Consider the following 27,805-nt stretch of genomic DNA (forward strand, 5'->3'; position numbering starts at 1 on the left):
AAAAGTAGCTGAAATAAAATGGTAGTCTAACATCGATACAAGAATACCATGGTGAAGCCTGCCATGATATCAATCACCGCGTTCCTCACCGACCGAGGATGGGTCCCACTTGACCATCCAACCTACAGGAAACTGGGTCGGCCAAGTTAAACTAGCAGCCAACTCATTAACATCCATACCACCTGAAAAATAGCCACAAGCAAGGCTGAGTATGCTAATACTCCGCAAGACTTACCCATCAGGTGGTATCTAAACCACCGACTCCTAGACATGCAAGGCTTTTTGGCTAAGATGTTGGTTTTGCCAAAATTGTCTAAAGTGGATCCTCACTTTCAAATTTTAGCATCAAATTCTAGTTGATTAACCATTCTAGGTAAGCACTTATTCTAAGCAAGCATGGTAGAACAAGCAAATTAATCAAGCATCAATATTAAGCCTCATCCTTGTTCATCTTCTTACTCAATGCAGAAAAAGAGGTCAAGCAGTCCCAAACTGTGAGAAGCAGACAATTCGAATCGAATTTCTTAACCTTGCAAGGTGGACCTAAACACATGACATATGCTACTGCCGTGATGGGTTCACATATATCAACGGTTTTCGTCAATTCGCGGTGTTTGTCTAGAGCCCACTTCCCTTGGATACGATGCCCCACGGTCCCGGAATGACGCCGTACTGTGGCTACACTTGTACCCACATGAGGCCGCATGGGAACCCAGTTCCAGAGAGAGCAGGGTAAAGGTCCACGCCGGTTCAATTTGGTACTGGGCTTACTGATTCCCCAAACTCTCAACATGTGTTTAGTACATTCAAAAACTTGACCAAGACTCCCACACATTTCGAACTTAGCAGCTGACGGGTCCATAGACTTGAGGTCCCCAATGGGACTGCCTTCCCACAACACTTGGCCCAACGAAGGGCACCACAACAATGTATACCTGGGCCGGGCCGGCTACGCGTAGCCAGGCTGAGGTCCCGATCCGACCACCGGCCGATTCCTCCGACCAGGAAGCCTACTCGGCACGCCGACCAGAAGGAGTCAGTCGGGGGTGGGGCCACAGTTCGACCCCGACTGAGTTCTCTTGACAAGGTCCTCCCGATCGGGGATGCACCATACCACCCGTACCGCTCCCCTCGATTGACTCGGTCGAGGCCGACTGAGACAACCTACCAGGGACGCCCTCCTAGTGTGGGCCCAGGGAGCAGGTGGGACGGATAACAAGGAGCCACCCAGGTTAGCCAGCCGTACGCAGAACCGTACCGCACCACGCCCTATGCACGCCTTGCACAGTGCCGCCGTAAACCTACTCGCTACAACGGAGTGGCCTGACGAGGAGAATAGGGATCGAGGACGGAGGCCATACCGCACCAGACGATGTGAGCTTCGACAAGACTAGGCAACACCTGTACACTCACTCTCTTATCCTCTCCGACTTGTAAGGCCATTCCTGTAACAACCAGGTGTTAAAAAGATTTAACAATGGTTATTTTGAGGTTGAGAGCAAAAATTGGGTGCTAAGAGAGTTTATTGGCAAAAGTCAACTTTAAGTCAAATGTTGACCAAGAAACGCCAAATTGAGATTCAAATTTAGAAAAAGATGACAAATGCATGGATTTGGACTTCATGGACAATTGGAACTTAAAGAGACCATTTGAGAAGCAAATGGACCTTAAATTGTCCAAAAATCAAAATGGAGGATGCTCCTGTTCACTAACTGAAAATAGGAATGACAATTCTGTCAATATTGGAAAATATACAGTTCTGTCAATATTGGAAAAACAATGTACAGTGACAGTTTGGTTTCACCATCTTTAGCATAAATTTCTGAGAAATCTAGTGTGTGAGATACATAAGTTCTTGTGCAAAATGGAATCTTTGTTAGGTAAGGAACAAATATATGTAAAGGGTGGAGGCTATGACTCTAGTTTGAGCAATTGAAATCAAACCCGAAGTAGGGAAGAAACTCTGTTCGGGAAAAATGTTGAACTGAATCGTTCTGGTTTAGTTACAGAGAGTTTTCGGCCGGACTTTGAGTTTCAAAATCTCAATGCTAGAGTGCTCATCTCGGTTAATGGTCAATCTATCAATTGAAGTACTCAGTTTACACTACAAGATTACTTAAAGGAGCGTCGCGAATTGCAATGGAAATTTGGGAGTTTTTAACCTCTGAACCTTGGAGGATTTGAGTACAAGCAAGTGTTAATAGAGAAGAACAGAGGAAGCAGAGACGTGCGTTGCCGGTCACCCTCGCATGCCGGCCAGCGCGACTCGCGAACCACGTCCGCATCCATGCACGCCTGAACCTCACCGACGTGGCCTCCATGCGTGCAGTAAAAACTCATACTTTTACTACTCCCGCCCTCATCCGTTTTACGTTGCCGTCTTTTCACCGAGCGAACAGAAACTCTCATGAACCTGTACCATCTCCGGCCGTCCCTCACGTCACTGTTTCCTCCTCGTGAACCAGCCACCAACCACCTCTCTAGCTCCATTGTGACGCCCTGCAACCGCCCATCGTCTGGTTCATCGCTGCCAAGCCTGGGAATCGCCATTGTTTTCGTCCGTTAGCCATCGTCTCGGTGCTCACGGTGAGCTCTCCATGCCGCTATTCTACCTTCGTTTGGTGAGACGTGGGCGCATCACGGGTTCATAGGGAAGCTGTAGGTTGTGTCGCCCCCCGTTATTAAGCTGTCACCGTGTGCAGCCATGGCCGACCGCCAGCCAGGCCGCCGGCCGCCGTGGAGAGGCCGGCTCAGGCCATCTCCCGGGGGGCCGCCGCCGCCCACGAGTGCGTCGCGGCCTGGGGTGCCTCCCTGGCTCGGCCCCATCGCCGGTGAAGCACCCGCCGGCGAGCCCCGCTCCTGTCGCGCCCCTGCCTTTAGGCCCGGGGAAGAAGAAGACCTCTAGCGCTGGGGGCCCAAGCGCCAGGGAAAGAAAGGAGAGAGAAGGGGTCCGGTGGGTAGAAAACAAGAGGGAGAGAGGGGCCGGTCCAAGGGGCCCAGGTGCTAGAGAGAGGGGGTAGAAAGGAGTTTGGTGAGAAAAGATTGACTGGGGGTTTCGGATAATCATAAGTTTTTCCTTTTACACATAAATAGTTTAAATTCGTTTATAACCATTTAATTCATTAGAAATTGTAGAAATATCCAAAAATAGTGAAACCAATTTTATTAGGATTGTTTTATTTTCTTTTATGCATCAAAATTTTTAAACCCTAGGAAAAATAATAAAAGTTAAGTACTTATTTAATGCCTTTTGATTAAGGTATTTAAATAAATGCTTAACCTTTATTAAATGCATAAAATTCTGAATAATGCTTTCTTATTCACAAATTATTATTAAATCATAGGAATTAAGTTTTGAGATTAGAAAATATTTATAATGCTTTTCTAAAATTAAAGGAAAGGGCTTAAGGTAGGTTAGTAAAGAAATTAAAAATTGTGGGTTAATCTTTATGGGTAGCGTAGTGTTGGCTTGCAACTTTATCATGAAGATAGGTTGTATAGTCACTTGTTGGCTTGCAACTTTATCATGAAGGAAAGTTGTATAGTCGTGTGTTTAAAAGTTTGCATATCTAACTCCAGAAGAGGAATTCTTGGAGTTATCTGAAGAGCCTTCAGAGTTTGAGGAGATTGTTGAGTTGATCCCTTGCAAAGTAGGATCGTCGGAAGACGCTAACCTTTTTTTGGATCAAGGCAAGCCCCGGTGCATCTATGCCTATCTATTTTGGTGTTATTATCTCATGTGTCCAATTATTGGTTATTTTCTTTATGAGTGCATTAAGTCTAGGAGTTGATTGAAACCTACTCTTGTGCATGATCCTACCTTGTTTAGAGGATATCTTTGCCACTTGTTCACTAATTAGTAACTATCCTATGCTTAGCAATGCTTACATACTTCAAGCAACTTGGTTGCTTAGCTCTAAGGTAAAATTTGGTCATACATGTTAGTCAAGGAAAATAGCTTGGGTATTGGAAATGCAGACAGAAGCTAGAGATGGTAGTTCTATCTGCTAAGTTAATTTGGTTAAGGCCCGATCATTGTCTTAACCTTTGATCAAGTGATTTTTACCTGGTTGCTTACTGGGTATGGGACCAGTAAAGCCCGATAGGTTAGTTGGCTCTCTGATCGGGAATATTTTGTACCTGTGCTTGACGTGCTGGAGAATGGCACGGGCGTAGCCTGAAACTCACATGGAGATCAGGCCAGACGTGGGGTCCCATGTGGGGTGCGTCCCTGGGTTCGGGTAGTCATATTCCCAATCTTTGGTTACGGCTAATCGAAAGGTCGTTATGTGCAACCTGGACAGTTGTACATAACTGGTGGTTGGGTATCTCCTACAGGATGTAAATTAATCTGGATCACCGCAATTCTCGGTTATGAATGTACTTGATCACCGTTAAGCATCGTAGTGTAATCCAGTTGAATATAATGTTTTCCTGGAATTAATATGCTGTATGACTTAGTTCCACTGAGTGCTCAAAATGTTTTATTCTGGTTAGGTAACAACTAAACAGAAATAAAAGAATAAAGTTAAGGTTCCACTTATAGTAAGCCTTTCCGCAAAAATGTGAGTTAGCCAGTAAACTAAACAGCTATCATTTCAGTTTTGGAAAAACTATCTATATTGGTTAGTCGGGTCAGTCTTGTTAAGTACCCTCGTACTCAGGGGATCCTTCGTTGTTGTTTCAGAAACTCAACAGGAGTCCGCTGAGGGAGAAGCCCCAAAGAACTAGGGTATTTTACGAGTCTCACAATACCCTAGAATAAAACTCAGCTGTTTAATTAGTGCCTGGACTGGTTTATGTTTTAAACTCTTAAAACTGCTCTAACCTGCATTGTTAAATTTGTTTCAAACTATCGTTTGTAATAATTCGCACCTCGATATGTATGTAAAAATGTAATATTTGTTGATACCTTCCCATCGTGGAAGTGATCCGGATGTATGGCTATGAATCACGTCGTGGATGTTTCGAGGAGTCCTAGAGACACTCGACGGACTACCGGACTTACACTGTTTTAAGTGCGTTACGGATAATTGCTATTCTGACAGCGATAAAGCGCACTTAAGCCAGTTTAAGTTGAGCAGTTCCGCCACAGTTCCGTTGTACTATAAAAGGGGACGGACCCTCCGCTTCTGCAGACAGGGGGAGGTTCACATATGCACTCGAACATTCACAAATGCACTCTTATGCTTTCACACTCTCACACACTTAGCGCACGTCTGAGCTCCTGCCACAATCTTTCACTGAGACGAGAATAAGGCTAGGACTCAGGCACCCCCCTCTCATCCTCCTCTCGTTTGTACCCCCACTGCAAACTTTGAGCACCTGGGCTCAGGAATAAAGTCGATCGGCTGACCCAAATTGGACGTAAGGCGCGTTGCCCAAACCAGTATACATCCTGTGTGATTTGTGTTAGGCCATATCCAATCTAACGCACAGCAAAACAACAAATATTTACTTGTCGGTAAGATTTCGCACCGATAGTTGGCACCGTCCGTGGGGAAGACGTCGTTGCGTTCGCGTTTTGCAAGTCATCGGATGGCCTACCTCACCGCCACCCTAGACATGGTGGGCTCGAGCGACACGATTTGCTTCGGCTCGTTGGAGTTTCCCACACCCACCCTCTGTGGGACATGGGTTCCACCCATCTTCGCACCATCCCAAGCCTTCCACTTCGGGAGCCAGGACTTTATCGCCGATCAGCTCGGCGTACTCCGCCTCCACGAGGAGACGACTCCCCTGGCATCCTCGGGAAAGGCGGCTTGCATCAACGTCCACGAGGCGCTCGACGACCTCGATGTGGAGGCACTTGCGCTCCGCATCGAGCCCGTGCTGGGCATGAACCTCACGATGAAAGACGTGGGATGTACTCACTGGCTAACACTTTCAGTCAGCTCTTCGGAGGCGCTCCATTGTCCCCACCACGCTCACCATGCGGTTGGCTCCCTTCGGTCTTGCGTCCCCTGTGGACGCGTACACACGGGGGCTCTGGAGGGTCATGATGTCATCACTCCACCCGTGCGAGTTCTTGGGAATGGCGGACTACGCTCCCGCCTCCTTTCACGACATCTGCGATGAGGAGTTCGAGAGCAACGGCTCCAACATTGGTAACATAATGGCACTTGACCATCCTCTGTCCTGGGAGTGCGCCATGGCGGACGCCCTAGAACAGCTTCCGGAGGTGGCACTACAAGAATTTTTCACTAGAGCCACACCACCAAATCGTTGCAATAGGGGTTGTTTCGTTGCAATAGCGAGCTATTGCAACGATTTTGTGTCGTTGCCTTAAAGTCGTTGTGTAAACTTGCGTTGTAATATGGTATTACGATGACACAAGAAGCCGTGGCCATAAGGGTGAGTTGTTGCAACAATGTGTGTCGTAGTAATAAGTGGATATTACAACGCCCATTATCGTTGCAATTAATACAACGGCAGGCGTCATTGCTATAGTGGCTATTGCAACGACATTGTGCTGTTGCAAACAAGCATTAATGCAACACAAGAATGTTGTTGCAATACGAGACTTATGCTGTTGCAATATGCTAACAGGATATCTTAACGAAAAACTAATCGTGGTTATATGTGTCAACCATATCCCAACAAAATATAACGTTGCAACATGCTTAAAGAGTATCGCAACGAAATATGGGTCATCGTTACATGCTCAACGAATATCGCAATGATGAGAAAACGTTGTAATATGCTTACAAGGTATCGCAATGATGAGAAAGCGTTGTAATATGCTTACAAGGTATCGCAACGAGGTACGTGCCGTCATTATATGCTTCAACCATATCGTAACGAAATGTCATGATTATATGCGTACAGGATATTGCAACACAATACGGGTCGTGGTTATACGCTTAATGAATATCGCAACAAAAAATATTTCATCGTCGTATGTTTATTATTTAATTCAACTTAAGATCCAAAACAGAAATTGATGCCACATATATATATATATATATATATCATTAATTAAATCAATACATCATTCATACACACCATTCATGATAAAATAGAATATTCGACATATGAAAGTAACTCTTGTCCATTCATCCACATCACTCCCAATAATGAAAATTCTAGAAAACCTATATTATTCGTATGCATATATAAGAACTCTTGTCCATTCATCCATCACTCCCAATAATAAAAATATTAGAAAAACCTATATTATTCGTACGCATCTTTAATCTTGATCACTCCAACCATTCATGATATTTAACTTTGCTTTAGCTTAAGGTTGAGGGCCTTCTTGTATTCCCAAAACCTTCTAGTAGTTTCTGCGCAGCAAAAAGAATGATTGAAAAGGTCAAGGAAATGAGATGTTATGGTAGGTACAAAATAAACAATCATAACATGCTAAGTAAGCAATGATCACAACTAAGTCCTACACTGTAGCATGCATGGATAGATACATGCTACTCCTAGTACAAATTGAGATAAATAGATAAGCTTGCAAGCATATAGGAGATAGAAGAATTATACTACTAAGCATCAAAGGATAGGCACTTAATTACTTTACACGAGCAGCCAATGAGCTAAAGCATGTAGGCAAGGAGGAATAAGCTATGACATTACTTCAAATGTTCACCGAAATAACCATAGAGCTATTGGCTGCATGCAAGCAATGATTACTCAAATTATTTGATGCTCTATCATACTTTTCCTTATTGAAAAGGATAGCGCAGTAATAACCATAAAAGTACAGCAGACCAAATAAATTGGAATCTGGTACATACTTTAGGCTCTAGTAAAGTCATTGGGTCTTTTGTCAACAGCAGCTGGCCTAGATTTATATTGCAGAGTACAATGAATTGCGTTGCATGGGTCACAAAAACCTGTAACTACGATAATTTCTCTACTGAGAAATTTTGTTTCGAAGTATTTTGGCAACAACCTCAGGGGCAAGCAGTGAAATCAAGTAGGTTCACTCGTACAGGACCATGTGGTTCAAAGAGGACTAAATTACAGAAGTTTGGTGCTGATCACTATAGAAGTACTGGATTTATATAAGTCAGCAGCCATGGATCCTTAACAAGCAACTACAATGGCAAAAAGATAACTTCTAATAAGACATTTTGACGCCAGGTGAGCTCCCATTCAAGTCTCAAAGAAGTGCAGTAGGGATTGCAAAGGCTCCCTCAGAGCTCACATTTTAAATGAAAATCTAGCTCTCCGTCTCCCTCAAAACATGAAAAGCTAACTGATGAAGAATATCATAAAAGGACTACATCTCTTAGCCCTCTTCTAGAGATAATAGATCTGCAGATTTGAATGGGCTTCCATAACAATGCTGTCCAGATGCTTCCATTTCCTAATTCATCCGACCATGTATCTACTATATCAGAACATCAAATTTTGATCTTCATCCTAAACATTATTTTCAATTTTAATACAAGAAAATGCATGTGGATGTATTTTATCACCAAGCCTATTGTTTACTGACACGTTCATCAATGATTCACCAAGCCTTCTGTGAACTGACACACTTAAATATTTGGATCAAACAGTGAGACATCCTGACCTTTCCATCATACATTTCATCCTTGTGGTTTACATCAATGGCTCCAGAAGCCACCACACGAACTGGATTTGCAGCTGCAAACAATCTCATCAAATCAAAGAAATGGCAGCACTTCTCTACCAGTGTTCCCCCACTGTTGCAGTTGAACCTGTTCTAGTTGTTTACCTGCAAGAGTTGTAGCAGTTAGAAACAATGAGTGAATGTGTAACATATTACAAGTAATGACACTTTCCAATACCTTAACAAGGAAAGGAAAACGGTGTTCACGTATGGCCACCATTCTGACTTGCCGTAGTGTACCACTCTTAACGATATCTATCAGCTTTGGATACAATATCTATAAATAAACCTAGTGTTGCAAGTGTAATTGCGAATTTGCGATGCAATCGATCGAATTAATGAAGGACAGGAAGATATGCCACAAACCCTAGCAAGGTCATCATGCACACTGGAGAGAGCTTAGAGGCTTGTACCTGTGGAGCGGGGAGGCCGAGCTCGTTGGCGAGCTGGAGGCTGAGGCGGAGGGACTCCTGGTGGGGGTCGGCGAGGCCGGTGACCCGCACCTTGACGGACTGCTCCCCGTCGACCTCGGTGGTGAGGTGGGCGAGGTTGTGGAGGTGCTCCCGCCCCATCATCCCAATTCCGGGGGGTGGCTCGTTGCAGGGAGGAAGACGTGTGCGAGGCAGAGGCGCCGGCTGCGCCGGCCACGGGCCCTGGCGGCGCGCCAGCGTCCAGGCCCAAGGGGCGCCGGCATACGGGCCCCCAAGGGGCGCCGGAGGAGGCGCTGGAGGGGGCGCCGGCGTACGGGTGCTGGAGAGGGCGACGGGGAGGAGGCGCTGTAGGGGCGACGGGAGGAGGCGCTGTAGGGGCGACGGGAGGAGGCGCTGGATGGGAGCGGCGGGAGGAGGCGCTGGTGTGGGCGGCGGAATGGACAGGCGAGGGGGCGCGAGGTGGATAGCGCTCGATGCAGGGGCGGCAGGGGAGCATCTCGCCGGCGGTTATCTGGATCTCGGAGGAAAGAAATGTAGAGGTGAAAGGAATCCGAGAAGGGAGGAGCCGTCGATTTGAGTCTGAGGGAAGAGACACAGTGCTAGGGTTTCCAGTTGACCAGCCCTTTTATGCATCCGAGGATTGATCCGAATCATTGGTTCGGAGATAGACGGCTGCGGGAAGTCGGACCTTAGTAGAAAATGGCCCAACCTATGTTTATCGGCCCATTTTACTTTTTATTTTTTAATTTTTATTTCATTGCCTAGTTATAAAGTAACATATAAAAATAATTATCTTATATACACCAATATATTTTTCATTTGTAATAGACTACATATAAAATATCTTGTGGAAGTTTCAAAATTATTGGAACTCGTTTACTATTTTAAATGTGTTAAGTGAATTTCTACCATGTATGGAAAATAATTCCAAATTGAACTACATGTGCATCTAAAAAGAAATAAAATTTACAAAAACTATATTTAGACTAATATGTTCTATTTTACTCCAAATCCTAGAGATAGATGAAAAATTCAATTGTCTTCTAGGGACAATTCAAACTTCTTTCTCCAAATTTCCGTATAATAATTACAATAATATTTAAATTTGGTCAAAAGGTTCTATAAATTACAGCTCATATATTGAAAATAGATGATATTTGCAAATTTTTGCTAGGGATAATTCAAACTTCTACTAGCAACCTTATTATAAAATAATGGTAATAATACCTAAAACTTCTTCGAAAATTCTGAAAATTGCCATAGAATTAATTTATTGATGTATAAGCTTGGTATAAAAGTTTCATAAGATTTTACAAAAATTGGAGTGTACATTGTTCACGAAATGGATAGACCTCTTACATTGTTTCACACAACTCAAGTCAAACTTTAAGATTTGAATAACTTGTAATATGTTTGAATTTGTATGCACCTCAAATTTGGACACGACCTTACCTTTAGCTTGTTGTTGACATTTGTGGATTTATATTGCCACTTGTTGTGAAAAAAGTTATTTTTCTATTTTTTAAATAACTAATTAATACACCCTTTGAAGTAACTTGCAAAATAATTATCTTATATAACCCTAATTATATTTTTACATGTAATAGACAACATCTAAGTTGCCATGTAGGAGTTTCAAGATTTTTTAATAGATTTAAATGAATTTCTACATCAAAAGTAATTCCAAGTTGAACTATGTGTACCTCCAATAAGATTAAAAAATACACAAAATTTATATTTAGGCTTGTATGTTCAATTCTAGCCCATGCCTTGGAGATAGATGAAAAATTCAATTGTCTTCTAGGGACAATTCAAACTTCTATCTGCTAATTACCACATAATAATTACAATAATATCTAAATTTGGTCAGAAAATTCTACAAATTTCCCTGACAATATATTTTGGGTCTATAATCTTGTCATAAAAGTTTGCAAGATTTTATTAAATATGTACTATATATTGTTTACAAATGGAGACATCTCTCACGTAGTTTCTACTAACTCAAGTAAAACTTTGAGATTTAAGTAGCACTTTACATGTTCGAACTCGTATTCACTTCAAAATTGGATAGAACATTATATTTATCATGACATTAGAAAATATGAAGTTATGTTACCAATTGTTATGAAAAAGACATGTTTTATCTATTCTTTTTTGGTGGAAGAAAAGAAGCTATATAAAAATGATACATAAAATATCGATTTTGTAATGTAGTATGCAAAAAAAAATGATATTACATGAAATTTCATGATTTTACAAAAATTTAGAAAAAAACCAACAAATTTGAAGTTACTATGACCGAGAAATACCATTTACAAATTCCAAGTATAGATTAAAAAGAAATAACCTACTACGGGCAGCAACCTCAGCGTGCCACGTGGTCCAGGTTGAAACAACTCAACTAACCCAGTGCCGCCACATGTCCACTACAAATTATTATGTATATACAACAAACAATCCTCACTTCAACGCAAGCGAAGTCGTGGTCTAGTGCTAGTTCTTGCACTATTTTTGGATTGACGTCGTGGGTTCGGTCGGCCTTTTTTTGCCATTTTAGCTTTCACAGCATCAATGGCTCAAGCACAGCAGCAAAACACAGCGTGCAGGCCTAGCAGCCCATGCCAAGTAGCATCTAAGCAGCAGGCCCAAGTCGAGCAGTAGCACAGCACTTTTTTTATTTTTATATTTTTTTCAATTTTGCAGAAATATATAGTCGGATGGAAAATTTGCAGATCTAGGCTATTGCCGTTGGCCCAGGCGGTGAAAGGGCCTTACCGCCGCCTGAGGTAAGGCCCCCCCACCAACGGTCAGCAGCCGGCGTAACTGCGGGCGCGTGAGTCGAGGCGTTACCGCCGCTTGGGGTGGCGGTAAGGCCCTTACCGCCGGCTTAGGCAGCGGTAAGACCCTTCCGCCGCCTGGGCCGGCGACAGTCGCCCCTTTATAACCCGCCCGCACCCCTCCCCTCTCCCTACACCAATGCGCGCCCGCAGCAAGCCAGAGAAGGAAGAGGGAAGAGAAATAGGAAAGGAGGGAAGGAAAAAAAAGAGAGAGGAGGGGAGGAGGAGGGAAGAAAAAAAAGAAACAAAGGAGGAGGAGGTGGAAGAGGGAAGGAATTTCTTCCATCTTTCGCAGGTAAATTTTTTTTTAATCTCGTAGTTTAGTATAGTATACTATTGTATAGTTTAGTTTAGTTTAGATCTAGATTTATAAATATTAGTGGATCTAAGATTTAGTAATAGTGGACGTAGATCTAGACTTAGAAACTTTTAGCTGTTTTTAGATAGGAAAAAGTAGCTTAGTTAGTATATCTGATTTAACATATACAGTAAAATAGAATCAGCATTATTAGATTTAGTTGTTATGGTAAATGGCTAGAATAAATGAGTTATTAAATTATGTTTTTTTGTTTAGGTATTTGAATCTTTTTCGATAACAATATTAGATTTGTTTGTTCTGATAAATCACTACGATAAATGTAATGAGTAAATTATAACTTTTTGGTTAGGTATTACAATATAGTTTTTCGGTAATATTATGAGATTTATTTGTTGTTGTGCATGTCTATGATAAAGTTAGTTAGTAAGCTCGGTTTAGTGTTACATAGTTGTTTGTTTATTCAATTGAGGTCGTTATTGTAGTTAATTTATGTATAGTGCTGAGAATAATTTGGACTGCCCGTTTCATGTATGTTGCCAGGCATGTCGGATAGTGTCAATATTCAAGTGTACTATGGGTCGGGGGAGGTTAGATATGGTCCAGAAGGGGTAGATTTGAGTGGATTTCCCCATTTCACCAAGTGTGTTCCAAGAGCAAGAGAGAGAACTTGGGGGGCATATGCAAGTGGCTCTGTAGGGACTTAGGTGTTGACAGAGATCAAGCAAATGTGTCAGTGAGGGTTGTAGTGCAAAGACGGCTGGACATAAATTTTTGGGAGTTGGTTCTGCTTGAAGGAACTCCGAGGTATCGAGCTTATATAGATTGGTTTCATGAGAAGAGGTTTACCAATCGTATGGTATGTCCAATTTTTCATGAAGGGTGGACCTAGCACTCATATTGAAGATCAAGTCGGAGGAGATGAAGTTGAAGCGGAAGAAGATGTGCAGAGTACTGCGGGTGGAAACGAAGAATTTGATGATGAAGAACAAGAAGGTGGAGATGCAGAACATGATGTAGCACCTCGGGAACCAAATGGAGAGGCTGATGAGGAGGAAGAATTTCCTAAGTTAGTAGAGCAGATGGAGATGGAAAGAGGGGAAGCCAATGGTGCCATGGAGGAGGACTCGTCGGATGAGGAAGATGAGGTATGCGTGGGGGCTGTGTACCAAAGTGGGGATGAAGTGAAGGTGGTTATTAAGAGGTGGTCCACTTTGTGTTTGCAGCATCAGTTCATGGTGGAAAAGAGTAGCCCAAAGGTGTATGATGTCCGTTGTGTGCGAAATGATTGCCCATTCAGGATGCATGCATACAAGGGCAAATGGAAGGATTACTGGGAGGTGACTAAAGTGGTTGAGCACCAACGCTTGCTGGCTGAATTGGAAGGAACACATCGCAACCTCACTGCTGAATTTGTTGCTCAATACATGTACCCTTAGATAGTGGAGTATCCAAGCTTCGAGCCCAAGTCCATTATTTGTGCCATAGAGGAGAAGTTCAAGTACAAGATCAGTTACAACAAAGCTTACCGTGCTAAGCAGAAGGCGCTTGAGATGAAGTGGGGTACGTTCTAAGCATCCTATGACAACCTCCCTGCCTTGTTGCACACCATTTGCTAGAGAAATCCTAGAAGCTTCTATGACTTGAAATCATATCCAGTTCTTCAGTTTCCAGGCAAACAGGTCCTTCAGCGGTCATTCCTTGCGTTGGGTCCTTGCATTCAGGCTTTTCGGCTTTGTCGAACAGTCATTTGCATTGATGGCACATTTCTAACTGGAAGGTACAAAGGGACAATATTAACAGCTATCGGGACTGATGGCCGCTTGCGATCGCTTTTGTGGAGAAGGAATCTGGAGATAGCTGGTACTGGTTCCTCGAGGGGGTGAAGAACATGACTATGTTGGACATCGAGAGGGTCTGTCTCATTCATGATCGGCACAAAGGCATTATACAAGCAATCGACGACCTACAGAATGGAAGTTAAGAGCGTTTTAGGGTGTCGATATGGCCGGACTTGAAGAGTAGGTGGTGCATGAGGTATATGGGTGCGAACTTTCATAGCCAATTCAAGAACAAGATCCTTATGAAATTGTTCAAGCGCCTGTGCAGCCAAAATCAGGAGAGGAAGTTCAACCTGCTGTGGAAGAAACTTGAGGACCTCACAAAGAAGCAATGCGAGGAACTAGCAAAGAGGGCGGTCAATAGTGAGGCCGACCAACCTGTGTCTCTGGAGGACGTCGGGCTCGACGGTCCAAACATCAGGCGAAGAAGGGGAAGATCCATCAAGACCTTCTCACAGTGGATTGAGAATGAATCGAAGGAAAAATGTGCATTACTCTTTGATGAAGGAGGTGCACGGTGGGGTATAATGACGACAAACCTAGCTGAGGTTTACAACTGGGTCCTGCGCGGTGTTCGGGGACTTCCCCTTGTTGGTATTGTCGAATTTTACCTTTACCGCACCATGAAGTATTTCAGGGAAAGGTACCAATTGGCTGATAACTCAATGCGCGACAACCACGTAATATTTGGGTACAAGATGATAGAGTACATGGAGGAAGCAATTAAGGAAGCTCATTTGCATCATGTGAAAGAAGTGGGAGCCGTGGAATGCCGGTTCAAAGTTGTTTGCAGGGACAAAGTTTGAATGGGCGGGAGGCGTGAGAGACACACACATGAGTGCATCATCAGCAATGAAGGTTGTGTTTGCTCTTGCCACAAGCCAAGGTTGCTGCACAGGCCTTGCACCCATATCATTGCTGCATGCTTCGAGGCGGGGGGCCTCCAACCCCATCATTTCGTGCCGCACTATTTCCTCAAAGAAACCATATGGCAAACTTGGAGGAAGAAGATTTATGGATATCGTTTGCTGGGAGACTTTGTCAATAATCCAGGTAATGCCGCCCGCTACATTCTTGATCCTAATCCAGAAATGTTCCAAGGAGTGGGGCGATGTGGGAACAGGCGTATCCGTAATGACATGGATCAATCTGAAGCTGATCCCGATGTCCGTCTATGCTCCAAGTGCCACGAAGACGATCACACCTACAAGAACTGCCCGGCAACGACGTATGCAAGAGCTAGCACCCAATTTGCATCTAATAACTAGTAATGTAATGTACTGTCTACCCTGAGTTGTGTTATTGTAACTTGAGCTATCGTCCTTAGGTAGTGTAATATAATGTTTATTTGATGGTGTGGATAAGGACATCAAGTATTCTAATATTTATCGTGGACCCTTCTATTTGTATTGACTCGTATGTGTCGTAGAGTTATGATGTTTATTTGCAATGTAACGTAATGCAATATTATATTTTCTTTATGTGTTCAGTGCTTAAATCTTTCAATACTTGTGTTGTAGGTATGGCGTCGCACCCAGGTCCACAAGGGGTCTAGACCCCTGAGTTGCTCGACCCTACCTTGAACGGCCAGCACAGGTCGTTCCACTTGTTTGTAGTTTATACCAACCTAGGCACGTTTCGGGCTCGTATTCCGCTTGCGACCATGCCGATCCACCAACGTTGGATCTCGAGGTAGAAATAATTAGTAATACTTGTGTGTTAAGTTGAACAATTAATTTATGTAAACTAATTCATTTATTCCATGGTACAGGTTGCGTGCGGCGGGCCTTCTTCCTGTGGCTAGGCTTGTGGAGGGCGACATGGTCGACCGTTCAGCGCGACGTGGCCGCGAGAGACCCACATGGTTGCAGTTTGACATGTCACTGCTAGCAGTTTTGCTGGACCGGTGGCGGCCGAAGACGCACACCTTCCACCTCCTGGTCGGTGAGTTGACCCCCACACTAGAGGACATCTTGATGCTACTGGGCCTTCCTTGTGCAGGGGCCGCCGTAGCCGCGATGGACGTCCCCCCTACCTGGTTTGACGAGCTGCTGGGTCGCCTCGCGGACGTTCCCCACGTAGACGGTGCCCCTTAGTACACCACTTTCAGCAGCTCCCATGGCCCGATGAAGGCTTGGCTCCAGCAGTTCAGTGTGAGTTTCTAATTAGCAGCAACTACAAATATTTTTTGGCCATTTTTTTATTGTTGAGACAAGTACGAAATTGTTTTGCAGGCCGAGTACATGAGAGAGGACGCAAATGACGCCACAGTAGCGTGTCACTTGGAGGCGTACCTGCTGTGGCTCTTCGGCTGGACCGTCTTCTGCACGTCGTAGGGGAACTCGGTGCCTAAGCACCTTCTTCCTTACGCGAGGACCATTGCAGAGGCCCCGCTCGACGAGGTTTCACAGTACAGCTGGGGTTCCGCTGTGCTAGCGGCCATGTACAGGGGTCTTTGCACGGGCTGCGTGAAGGTGACTTCGACGGAGCCTATCCTCCTTGGCTGCCCGCTACTGCTTCAGCTTTGGGCCTACGAGCAGTTCCTGATAGGGCGACCTTGTGTGGACATGTCCCCCTACCCTGGGGGTTTTGACGAGGATGACGTCGACAGACCCACGATGGGGTCGTTGTGGTGCCTGAGGAGGGTACGGTTCTTCCACTACTATTTTTTTATTCTTATTACAATTTGGAATTTCTGAGGTCCTAATTGAGAAATTGTGATTACATTTCTTGCAGGTGGTTTGGATGGGGCTGCAGACAAAGAAGTCTTACCCGGACTTCGTCGGTATGTTCGACGCTCTGGTCGACACTGACGTGAGGTGGAGACCCTACAGCTTCGACGAGGTGGAGGCTCGTGCCCCGCATGGCCTGTCTTCGCTATGCCATCGGGACATGGTGTACTCGATGACGAGGAGGCTAGTAGTCTTCGATATCCATGTCGAGGACTACGCGGTTCACCGTGTCATGAGGCAGTTCGGCCTGTACCAGGACTCCCCGCTTCCGACAACGTCAGCGGTTCTGGCTTCCGTTCACAGGTAAAGTCCAGCATTTTCATTCTCCTTGCATTAAGAATATTTCGTTTATGTAACTCATGTAATGATGGTTCCATTAGGGCTAGCCGTCAGGGTGGTGGTGGTGGTGGGCCTGGAGTTCTATGGGCTACGAGGATGGTTCACTGGGTCACCCTGTGGGCGACCGCACTAGACGAGGTGGTCCAGGAGGCCCGGCCACACAACGCAGATGCTTTCATAGCGTACCTTAGCTAGTTCTTACCGAGGACCAGGACGCAGGTTTAGCACGTTCCGGCGGAGCCACTGACAGAGACCGCTCCAGTCACCCAGACGTACCCTCGCGCAAGAGACGTCAACTACGACCGCACGGTAAGCTACTTGAATTTTTTTTGTTACTAAACATGCATCATTTGGTGTGACTAACTTGAAATTTTTTCGCTCCCCAATAGATTGACCTTATAGGGGATTTAGACAGGCAGGTGACGTACGGCATCGATAACTTCCCTGTGATGAATTTGGTTCAGCAATGATCGCTGCTTACGAGGGTCGGAGATGGCTGTAGGAGGTTCTTCAGTGTCGTTACCTGCCATGGCAGGCACGGGGACATCGTCCGTCCACCACGACCTCCGTACCCCCATGCGTCCACTCCAGCTCCTACTCAGCAGGCTGGTACGTCCTCTCACCAGCCCATTCGTCCACCAGCAGCCGGCACCTCCTACGTCATACCACCACCACCACCGCCACTGTCTTGGCTCGCCACAACAGGTCCGTCCACCGTTCCGCAGATGCAATATGCATGGTCCTCTTGTCCTTCTTTCAGCTGCACCGGAGCTAGGACCAGTAGGTGCGTGATGTGTACATATTGTAACTCCATTTTAAGAACGCAACGAAACTAACAAAACCATTTCATTTGTGATTGTAACAGGCTACGTAGACCAGGGATGGCATTCAGAGGACTCGCACGATGAGGCAGCGAGGTCCAGTGGCAGTGCTTGGATCGATGACCTTTTAAGAGTGGACCCCGACCTGCTCGATCCCTCCCAGCTGGCAGACGCCCCAGGTCCTACATAGGGTGCGACCTAGTTCCTCGGGACACCACAGGGTCCCACACAGGGCGCGTCGTCCCAGTACCTCGCGACACCTCCTGTGGAGGGAGCGGGAGGACGTCCGACTCGCGACGTTCACCCGCCGGAGCCCTGGACGTACGACTGGCAGCAGATCAGAGTAGCGCAGCTGGCAGCAAGGCGTGGTCGTGGTGCCGGCGAGCCTCGTTTCAAGCGAGGACGCATTTAGTGCGTAGGGCGACTTCATTGTACGATTACGATGTGTATGATTATCTTTATGTGCGAGGACTGCTCTATCTATATAATAAGTTAAATGCTTTTCATTGTTCGCGTGCGTTTACTACACAAGTCTAAACATTTCCCAATTAAGAATTAGAAGCACACAAGTGAAATAATCGATAACTACGAATGAAAATCGTGCGGCAAATAACAGAGTACATGACCTAAGCACAACACAATGAAAGGTCCAACAGTACACGACATTATCCATGAATAAAACATTGACACAACCGCACACAACGGAGTAGTAGCCAATAACAGAGCCTACTGAGTACAACGAGGCCACTTTCCCTTCCTCAGGGCATCGGGGTTCTCCTCCATCGCTGCTTTCGCTCGGCGTGCACGCTCAAGCTTCCTCTCCCTCTCCTCCCTCTCCACAGCAAGATGCCTCCTTTCCTCCTCTTCCTTGTGCTCTTTCTCTGCAGCCTCCTCTCTAAGCCTCTTCTTCATCCTCTCCTTGCTCTCTGCCGCCTGCTGCAACATGTACTGCATGTGCTCCTTGTCCTTAGGCTTGATCTCAGTGTCAATCCACTACTCAAAATCACAGAGCGGTGGAGGGGTCTGCAAAAAATGTATTTATTACAAAACAAAAAAAGCATGCAAGATGTCATATGACACAAAATCATTATTGCACAACATCAATTCCTCACCATCTTGTTAATGCGGCGCTGACAAAGTGTAGGCTCAAATGCAAAGTTGGAACACATCCAATACCTCTGCCTATACGTGTCCTCTTCATCGGACTTGGCTACCTTGCAAGGATCGCCACAAAAGCACATGGGCACTGGAACACAAATAGGCAGAGGCAAACGGTCGAAGGCATTTCCGGTCAACGGAACACCACTCCACCTTTACCATTTTCGTTGTAAGAACCGGAAGCAATTAAGATTAAATCATACGACTACCAGTTAACGTACGGTTGAATAACGTGCACTGAGATTACCTTACTTTACCAGCTTTTCCACGCCTTGGCATCCTACAGTTGTATAATAAAAATATTAAAAATTTATGAAACTATAATAGTAAATACTTCTAGATCTAAATACTAAACTATGAACTGAAAACCAAATGTACTATACTAACTAAGCTATATTTTTAACATCTAAAAGCAGACAACATATCTGTAGATCTAAATACTAAACTACAAAATAAATACCGAATCTACTAGACATACTAAGCTAGATTTTTAGCATCTAAAAGCACAATGTATTTTTAGATTTACTATACTACGATATTGAAAAACTTACCTGAATCCTAGGAGATTTCTTCCCCTTCTTTCCTCTCTTTCTTTCCTCCTTCCCTTCCTTCTCTCCCTCTCTGGTTCTCCCCTCAAAAACAACAGGTCTGAGTGGCCTGGAGGCCTGGCTGGGGGGAGGGGGTTATGTAGGGGGAACCCCCGCCGGGCCAGGTGGCGGTAAGGACCCTGACCGCCCGCGCGCTGGCCGTACCGTGGCGGAGCAGGGGGCCGGGTCCTTACCGTTGGCCCAGGCGGTGGAAGGGACTTACCGCCGGCTGGGCCGGCGGTAATGACATGGGCCGACGGGGTCGGCGCCTTACCACCACCTAAGGCCCTTCCGCCGCCTGGGCTGGCGGCAATAGCCCAAATCTGCAATTTTTCCATCTGACTGTATATTTCTGCAAAATCAAAAAAAAATATAAAAATAAAAAAATTCAAGTAGCACAGCAGTAGGCCCAAGCACAGCGCACGTGAGCGGGCCGAAGCCGGCCCAGCACAAAAAGCAGCAGCGGCGGCACAACACAAGTTTATGGTAATTTTGTAAAAAATGTTATATATAGTAAGTGTTTCTTATAATAAATATAGTGGGACACCAGTTTTATTATATCATCTATGTAAGTTATAAACTCTTTATAGCAACAATTAAAAATATAAGACCTCCAAATCTGAATAAACTTAAATTTTGGACCGGACTGAGTACTTCTTCATCCGTCAGGCTGGGACATGTGTCATTTTTTTCAACAAGGGCTGCAGTTTTTATATCTTATATAGTGGTAAAGAAACCTGTAGTAGGTCCCAAAAGGCATGACTTCCAAAGGTTCATGGCGATTAGTTTTTTGTTGTGTTAGGATGCGCAGTGACGACATAGCAGACCAGGCTGCAAGCATCCAAGTGCTTTGATTATCCTAGTGCTCTACTATGAAAATTCTAGGTTCGAATACCAGAAACATTTGTAACATCACAAGTACCTTAATGGTGAACATTGTGCCTCTTTTATGTGAGATCTCAGGTTTGAATCCATTCTATCACACTTTTTTTTCCTATTTTTCCCCTATTTTCGGTTTCAAATATTATATTTGCTTTTTTTGTTACCCTCTTTTTTTAAAAAACTTCTATTTGCCCCTCTTTTTCAGGATTAGGCCGCTCAACTCATGAAAGAAAGGCCTGCCATATGTGTGGGCCAAAATAAAGGCCAACCAACATAACCAAGCTAGCGGCACCCACAAACTCATCTATTACAACCATGCGTTCCCCTACATTGCAACGAGTATATATTATTGCAATAGCACCTTCTGTCTAGCAATGATGTGAGTGTTTGTTGTTATAATCAAGATTTCTATTGCAACAATACCATTTTCATTGCTATATCTAATATTAGTTGCAACGATTCATATTAGCGTTGCACTATCTAAGACTCATTTGCAACATTGTCTATTTTCGTTGTAATAACCAAGATTTCTTTTGCAACAACACCAGTTTTGTTGTAATAACCAAGATTTCTTTTGCAACAACACCGTGTTCATTGTTATATCTAAGACTCTTTTGCAACGCACGATAGTACTTATCACAACGTGTTATAATCGTTGCAATATGGACAACTATTGCCACCACTATAAAATAGCGTGGCAATAGCGTTGCCGCAATTACAACCAACATATATTCGTTGCGATATAGCGTACCTATTGCAACCACTAAAATTGTAATCGCAACGCTACAAAAATGGTGGCAATATGGCACCCTAGTACAACCAACAAGGACTATTGTCGTAATAACACCTGTGTATTGCAACGAAAATTGCCTGTTGCAAAAAAAAATTGTGGCATTAGTGACAAAACCTTGTAGTGTGGTGGAGTCTGTTGAGACTCACACCCCACCGAACCACCGTGCGGAGGCCCTGGCGCAAGCGTAGGCGCACAACGACGAGCTGCGACAATGGTAGCAGGACTAGCAGCCACCCCCGTCGGCGCGCCCAGCGCAACCCTCCATGCCGCACATGCATAAGCTGGCAAGCGGCGCTCGAGGCCGTGCCCGCCAGGTTCAGCGCAACACCTTGGAAGGAGGGGATGACCTCCTGTAGTTCGCCTGGGCCGGACAAAACATAACCGCCGCAGTGTCAACCCGTGCGTGAGCGGATCGGGCCGAACCATGACGCGCACAACGTCATCCACGCGCGACGCCTGGCGCGGCACAATGCCGATGTTGAACAGATGGCGGCATGAGCGGCCGACGTGGCCTGCGACCAGTCCAACGAGGAGCGCGAAGAAGCGCACCCTAGCATGGATGGACTGGGACCACGGGCCTTTGGTCACCGTATCCGAAAAGCACCTTTCCCACAGCGCTTCCAACCGCCGACCAACATCACCAAGTACACTGGGGAGACGGACCCTGGAGTGTGGCTCGAAGACTTCCGGCTTGCCTGCCAAGCCGGAGGAGCCAGTGATGACTATTTCATCATATAGTACCTCCCTATCTGCGTAGGGGAGTTCGTTCGGGCATGGCTTGAGTTCCTTCCGCCCAACAGCATCCAGGACTGGGCGGAACTAAAGAAGATCTTCGTAGGAAACTTCCAGGGGACGTATGTCCGCCCTGGGAACTCCTAGGACCTTAAGAGTTGCAAGCAGGAACCTAACGACGCCCTGCGGGATTACTTATGCAGGTTCGAAGCAATGCAACTCCCTCCCTGATGTCGTCAACACAGACGTCATCAGCACGTTCCACTTGGGGACAACGTGCAAGTCCCTGGTCCACAAGCTCGTCTGCGTCAAGCCCCGGACCACCCACGAACTGCTTGACATCGCTACGAATCACGCCTGCGGCGAGGAGGCAGTTCGGGTGGTCTTCAGCGGTAGTCAGGACAAGGGCAAGGCCAAGCTCGAAGATCAGGATGAGGGACCCTCCACTCAACGGGGCAAGAAGAACAAGAAGGATCGGCGACGCTCGACCGGCCCAACCTTGGTTTCCACGGTCGACTGACCGGGCAAGCAACCCTAGCCAGGCCAGCACGATCACTTCGAGAAGCTCATGGAGAGCCCCTGCACCAACCACGCCTACCCTGTCAAGCACCTCTACAAGGACTGCAAACTCCTCAAACGCAAAGGAGGACAAGAACAAGGAGGACGCGGCCAACAAGGAAGCCACGACAGGTAAGGATGGAGATGGCTTCCTCAAACCCGAAACCTATCTCATGATCTTTGGGGGATCCGACGCCAACCACTCCAAGTGGCAACACAAGGTGTGTTACCAAGAGGTATGTGCCGTCGATTCAACCATCCCTACTTTCCTGTGCTGGTCGAGCCATCCGATCACGTTCGATCAGAAGGACCATCCTCCCTGCATCCCCCGACCGGGTCGGTACCCGCTCGTTGTCAACCCCATCGTCAACCGGAAGCACCTCACTCGGTTGCTCATGGATGGGGGCAGTGGCCTCAACATCCTATATGTTGAGACCCTGGAGGCCATGTGCATACCTCGATCTGAGCTCCAACATGTGAAGGCACCTTTCGACGGTGTAATTCTGGGGATGCAGGCGTATCCGCTCGGGCCGATTGATCTATCCGTCACGTTGGGCGATGGCGCCAACTTCCGCACAGAGGTCCTGACCTTCAAGGTGGTGGATTTCCTAGGGTGCTACCACGCCATCTTGGGATGGCCATGCTATGCCAAGTTCATGGCGGTCCCCAACTACACCTACCTCAAGTTGAAGATGCTGGGACCACACGGCACCATCACGGTGGGTAGCACCTTCTCGCACACCTATGCATGCGACCGTGAGAACTTCGAGCTCGCCACCGGCCTCGCCAACTCTGCTGAACTCCCAAAGTTTACAAAGGAGGCAGCACCGGAAATGCCCGACTACAATGAGCTGACCGCCGCGAGCACCTTCAGTCCGATCGAGGAGACCAAGGCAGTAGAGGTCGAGCGGCCAAAGGTCACCATTGCTGTTTACGTTGATGATATAGTGGTAAAGACGGCTCAAGCGAGCGACCTGATCGTGAACCTAGCCACAACGTTCACGAACCTCTGAAGGTTCAGCGTCAAACTCAATCCCAAGAAATGCGTTTTCAGGGTTCCGAAGGGGAAGTTGCTCGGGTACATTGTGTCTGAGCATGGCATCGAAGCCAACCCCGAAAAAATCACGGCCATCACAAACATGGGTCCCATACATGATGTCAAGGGTGTACAAAGGCTCACTAGTTGCTTGGCTGCTATGAGCCAGTTAATCTTCCGACTCAGTGAGAATGGGATGCTGCTCTACAAGCTCCTCAAGAAGTTGGACGCATTTGTCTGGATGGAAGAGGCACAGAAGGCTTTGGAGAGCCTCAAATCATTGCTGACCTCAGCCCAGGTCCTTGTCACTCCCGAGCGGGAAGAACCCCTCCTCCTTTACATCATGGCAAGTGACCACGTCGTTAGTGCCGTTCTCGTCATCGAAAGGGAGGAGCTTGGACACGTGCTGAAGGCCCGGCAATCGGTGTACTTCGTTAGTGAGGTACTCACCGATGCCAAGGTGCGCTACCCCCAGGTCAAGAAGCTTCTGTACGCCGTGCTGATGGCAAAATGGAAGCTCCTACACTACTTCACTGAGCATAAGGTGACGGTTGTCACCTTGTATCCACTGGGCGAGATCGTCCGCAATTGTGATGCCGCGAGTCGGATCTCCAAGTGGGCGTTCAAGCTCATGGGGCACAACATCAAGTACGCCTCCCGCGCTATGATTAAGTCTCAGGCCTTGGCTGACTTCGTCGCCGAGTGGACGGAGGTCCAGACCCCGACCTCAGACATCACCCTCGAGTACTGGATGATGTACTTCGATGGGTCGGTCATGTCTGGTTCAATAATACGGCTTATCCAAGTGAGTTTTACGGACCCACTAGGCCAGAAGCTTCTCAAGCTCAAGCATTTACTTTTCTAGTTAGAGACCAGCGTCTTGGAGCTAATGTAGGGTCTGCCAAAGGACCGACGGGTTTAGGTAAATATCTAATGCGTTCCCCAATGGGAGAGGTTATTTTTGGAGGGGAAACTATGCATTTTTGGGACCTTCGTGCTCCGTGGTTAGAACCTCTAAGGGGCCCCAATGGTTTGGACTTGAGTAGGTTGAGAAAATACATCCAACCTTGGCAAGAACGACATTCGGCAGAATATATGACCCATGCTCCTTTAGGCTCTTTAAATTCCATGGGTAGCATAGCTACCGAGATCAATGCAGTTAATTATGGTGGCAGCAACCCCCTCCTCGCGAAGTCCTCTAGCAGATCCTCCTTCATGACAGACGGCCTCCAATTTAACATCGCGCAATGGGAGGTAACGAACGGATCTATAAGGCCTCTTTGACTTTCACCCTTGACCCTCCTCTCTCCCCGAACTCACCGCAGTGCGCAAGGAAGTTTTGGCGGAAGGGCGAAAGAGGAAGCGGTAGCGATCGAGGGAAGGTGAAAGGACGGGTCAGAAGACCTCCGCCCCTCCCCCTATTTAATAGGGAAGGGGGCGTGAAGCCCTAGCGGACAGGACGCAACCGATGGGATGTGACCCTACACGACGGGGCACGGCCTGGGAGGGGCCCACCTACTTCTGCAGTGAAACCGCGAAAAACAAGGCACAACTACACGCAAGCGCCCCTTTGCCTTTTGAGGCAACGGAGCGAAGGGACCCACCGCTAGAGCCTCCATTGAACTGAGGCTAGTAGGCACTCGGGTTGGTCGGACGGAGCGAAGGGACCCACCATCAGAGCCTCAATCGAACTGAGGCCAGTAGGCCACTCGGGTCAGTTGTACGGTTCAGGCATCCAATGGGAGACATGTAAAAATAGTGGAAAGCTAACATGCAGGACATGACCGACCCCGTCACGAATGATGGATACGGATTCCACTTGGGTATACCCGCTAAGGGTGCCTCGAGCCTATCACTTGAACTATCGAGATAAGTGACGCTAGCTTAGCCCCTCCGGTTGCAGAAACCACGGATGGGGTGACGCCTAAAAGTTCGACCAAGGTAACATCACTGACCCACCGTTTACTTGCCCTGCAAGCAAGCACTCATTCATTCACCAATGTCATGCGTGCATGCATTCATTCATGCACATACATTCATCTCATACATGCAATCATCGCATTCCAATTGCTTTGCGTCGTGTCACAAAGCAATAGCGGTTCATTTGATAATTGTTGAGACCGATCAGGGTTCGAAGGCCAGCCCGCGAAGGGCTCGAGGTCGCCTCGCATCAAACATAGCTAGGGGGAAAACATAGATGAAGCCCCAGCAGCTTTCGCCTGACCCGCTCAGAAGCGGATGGGATCATCTTGACCTTCTCGTTCGATCCTGACCTCGAGCCATGGCCACAGAATCTCAATCGAGGGAAGGCCAGCGGGCTACCAAAGTCAGTCTCCAGAATGGGTCGGGCATCTACCGGAACACAGGTTAAGGAGCAGTGGAATGCCACATGAGGGCTATACCGACCTCGTTACGAATGACATACCTGGATTCCACTCGGACATGCCCATTAGTGAGCTCACTGAGCACGTCACTCAAGCCATCAAGGCAAGCAACATTAGCTCAGCCCTCCGGTCGCAGAGACCCCAGACGGGGTGACGCATGAAACTCGACCGACGCCGGCCAAACCCAACGGGACTCGGGGGCTCAGGCCGCTATATCCTGACTCAGGAATACGACCGACGACACAAGTTGCGGTTGGAACGAACACGGGCAAGCACCCTGACTCGCAAGAAGGACCACCTCACCCCGACCGATGGGGGCACCGAAGTCCACGACCCCAAAAAAGAGTATCTAAGTGCTCAGCCTCCGACCGACCCTCCAATCGGCCGCAAGCTCGAGGGCTACACCCACTAGGTGCGCTGATGCGCACCTGGTGGAAGTTGGACTGGCAACAAATCCCCTCCTTGGGAGAAGGGCACTAGTGTCCACTTGACTCACCTCTAGTACCAAAGTGCTCAGCCTCCGACCATCTCCTTAGTCAGCCGCAGGCTCGGGGGCTAGACCCACCGGGTCCGCTCGCGCCAACCCGGCGCAAGACGGACTACAAACAAGTCCCCTCCTCGGGAGCTGGGCACCCTCTACAACTCGGCATGCCCCTGCGGCCCACGCCAGTCATCTCCTCGGGAGTTGGGCGTTAGTATCTATCTGACACGCCTCTACGGCCTCTGCCAGTTGTCCCCTTGAGAGCTAGGCGCATGTACCTACTAGGGGGCTAGAATGCCTGAACCCACTTGGTTGCCCTTCGCAATGCGGCGCACAAAGGGAAAAGTGTCAAAAGTCCCGAGGTGCCGAAAATCAAGGTCAAAGTACCAGGCCACGAGGCAATGATACTATCCCCATGCGGGAGCTCATCCTTATCATCTTGGATATGGAGCTGGATCCACAATGCGGCCTGCCCACTTCGCAAACAAGACAAAAACAAACAACACCCTCGTGTGTTCCCCTTGACGGAACAATCCAACAGAAAGCCCCTTCACGGCTTCAACGAAGCCCCAAAGGGTCTCAAGGGCTCCTGATGGGTCCATAGACCCAAGGTCCCCAACGGGACTGCCTTCCCACAATACTTGGCCCAACGAAGGGCACTGCAAAAAAGTATACCTAGGCCGGCCCGGCTACGCATAGCTAGGCCGAGGTCCCGATCCGGCCACCAGATAATTCCTCCGACCAGGAGGCCTAGTCGGCACCCCAACCGGAAGGAGTCAGTTGGGGGTGAGGCCACGGACTGACCCCGACTGAGTTCCCGACAGGGTCCTCCCGATCGAGGATGCACTGTACCGCTCCCCCCAATCAGGTTGGTCGGGGCCGACTAGGACAACCGACCTGGGACGCCCACTCGGTGTGTGCCCAGGGAGCAGGTTGGATGGATAACGAGGAAGCACTCGGGTTAGCCAGCCGTACACAGAACTGTACTGTACCACGCCCAGGGCACGCCTTGCATAGTGCCACTGTAAACCTAGTCGCTACAACAGAGTGGCATGACGAGGAGAACAGGGACCGAGGACGAAGGCCATACCACACCAGATGATGTGGGCTTCGACAAGACAAGGCAGCGCTTGTACACTCACTCTCTTATCCTCTCCGACTTGTAAGGCCGTTCCCTTGTACTATAAAAGGGGATAGACCCTCTGCTTCTGCAGACAGGGGGAGGTTCACATACGCACTCGAACATTCACACATGCACTCTTACGCTTTCACACTCTCACACACTTA

At 47.2% G+C, this 27,805-nt stretch overlaps 1 protein-coding gene across 5 annotated transcripts; it reads right to left on the bottom strand.

Annotated features, from left to right (window-relative positions):
* Positions 1-6,940: 6,940 nt before the first annotated feature.
* LOC101754685 (basic proline-rich protein) lies at positions 6,941-9,606 on the bottom strand. 5 transcript variants are annotated; one of them, XR_001164662.2, is made up of 4 exons: positions 9,004-9,606; positions 8,769-8,845; positions 8,531-8,695; positions 6,941-7,286 (listed from the first exon to the last, which is right to left on the bottom strand). XR_001164662.2 is itself a non-coding variant. In XM_004979170.3 (3 exons), exons 1-3 carry the CDS (start codon positions 9,515-9,517, stop codon positions 7,236-7,238), a joined length of 639 nt encoding a protein of 212 aa, XP_004979227.1. In that variant the 5' UTR covers positions 9,518-9,606; the 3' UTR covers positions 6,941-7,235. The 5 variants fall into 5 exon arrangements, 1 of the variants encoding a protein (XP_004979227.1); XR_001164660.2 differs by having other exon boundaries at positions 8,769-8,852; XR_001164661.2 differs by lacking the exon at positions 8,769-8,845.
* Positions 9,607-27,805: the final 18,199 nt, after the last annotated feature.

Source organism: Setaria italica, chromosome VIII, assembly GCF_000263155.2.
Source record: "Setaria italica strain Yugu1 chromosome VIII, Setaria_italica_v2.0, whole genome shotgun sequence".
Classification (NCBI taxonomy): Eukaryota; Viridiplantae; Streptophyta; class Magnoliopsida; order Poales; family Poaceae; genus Setaria; species Setaria italica.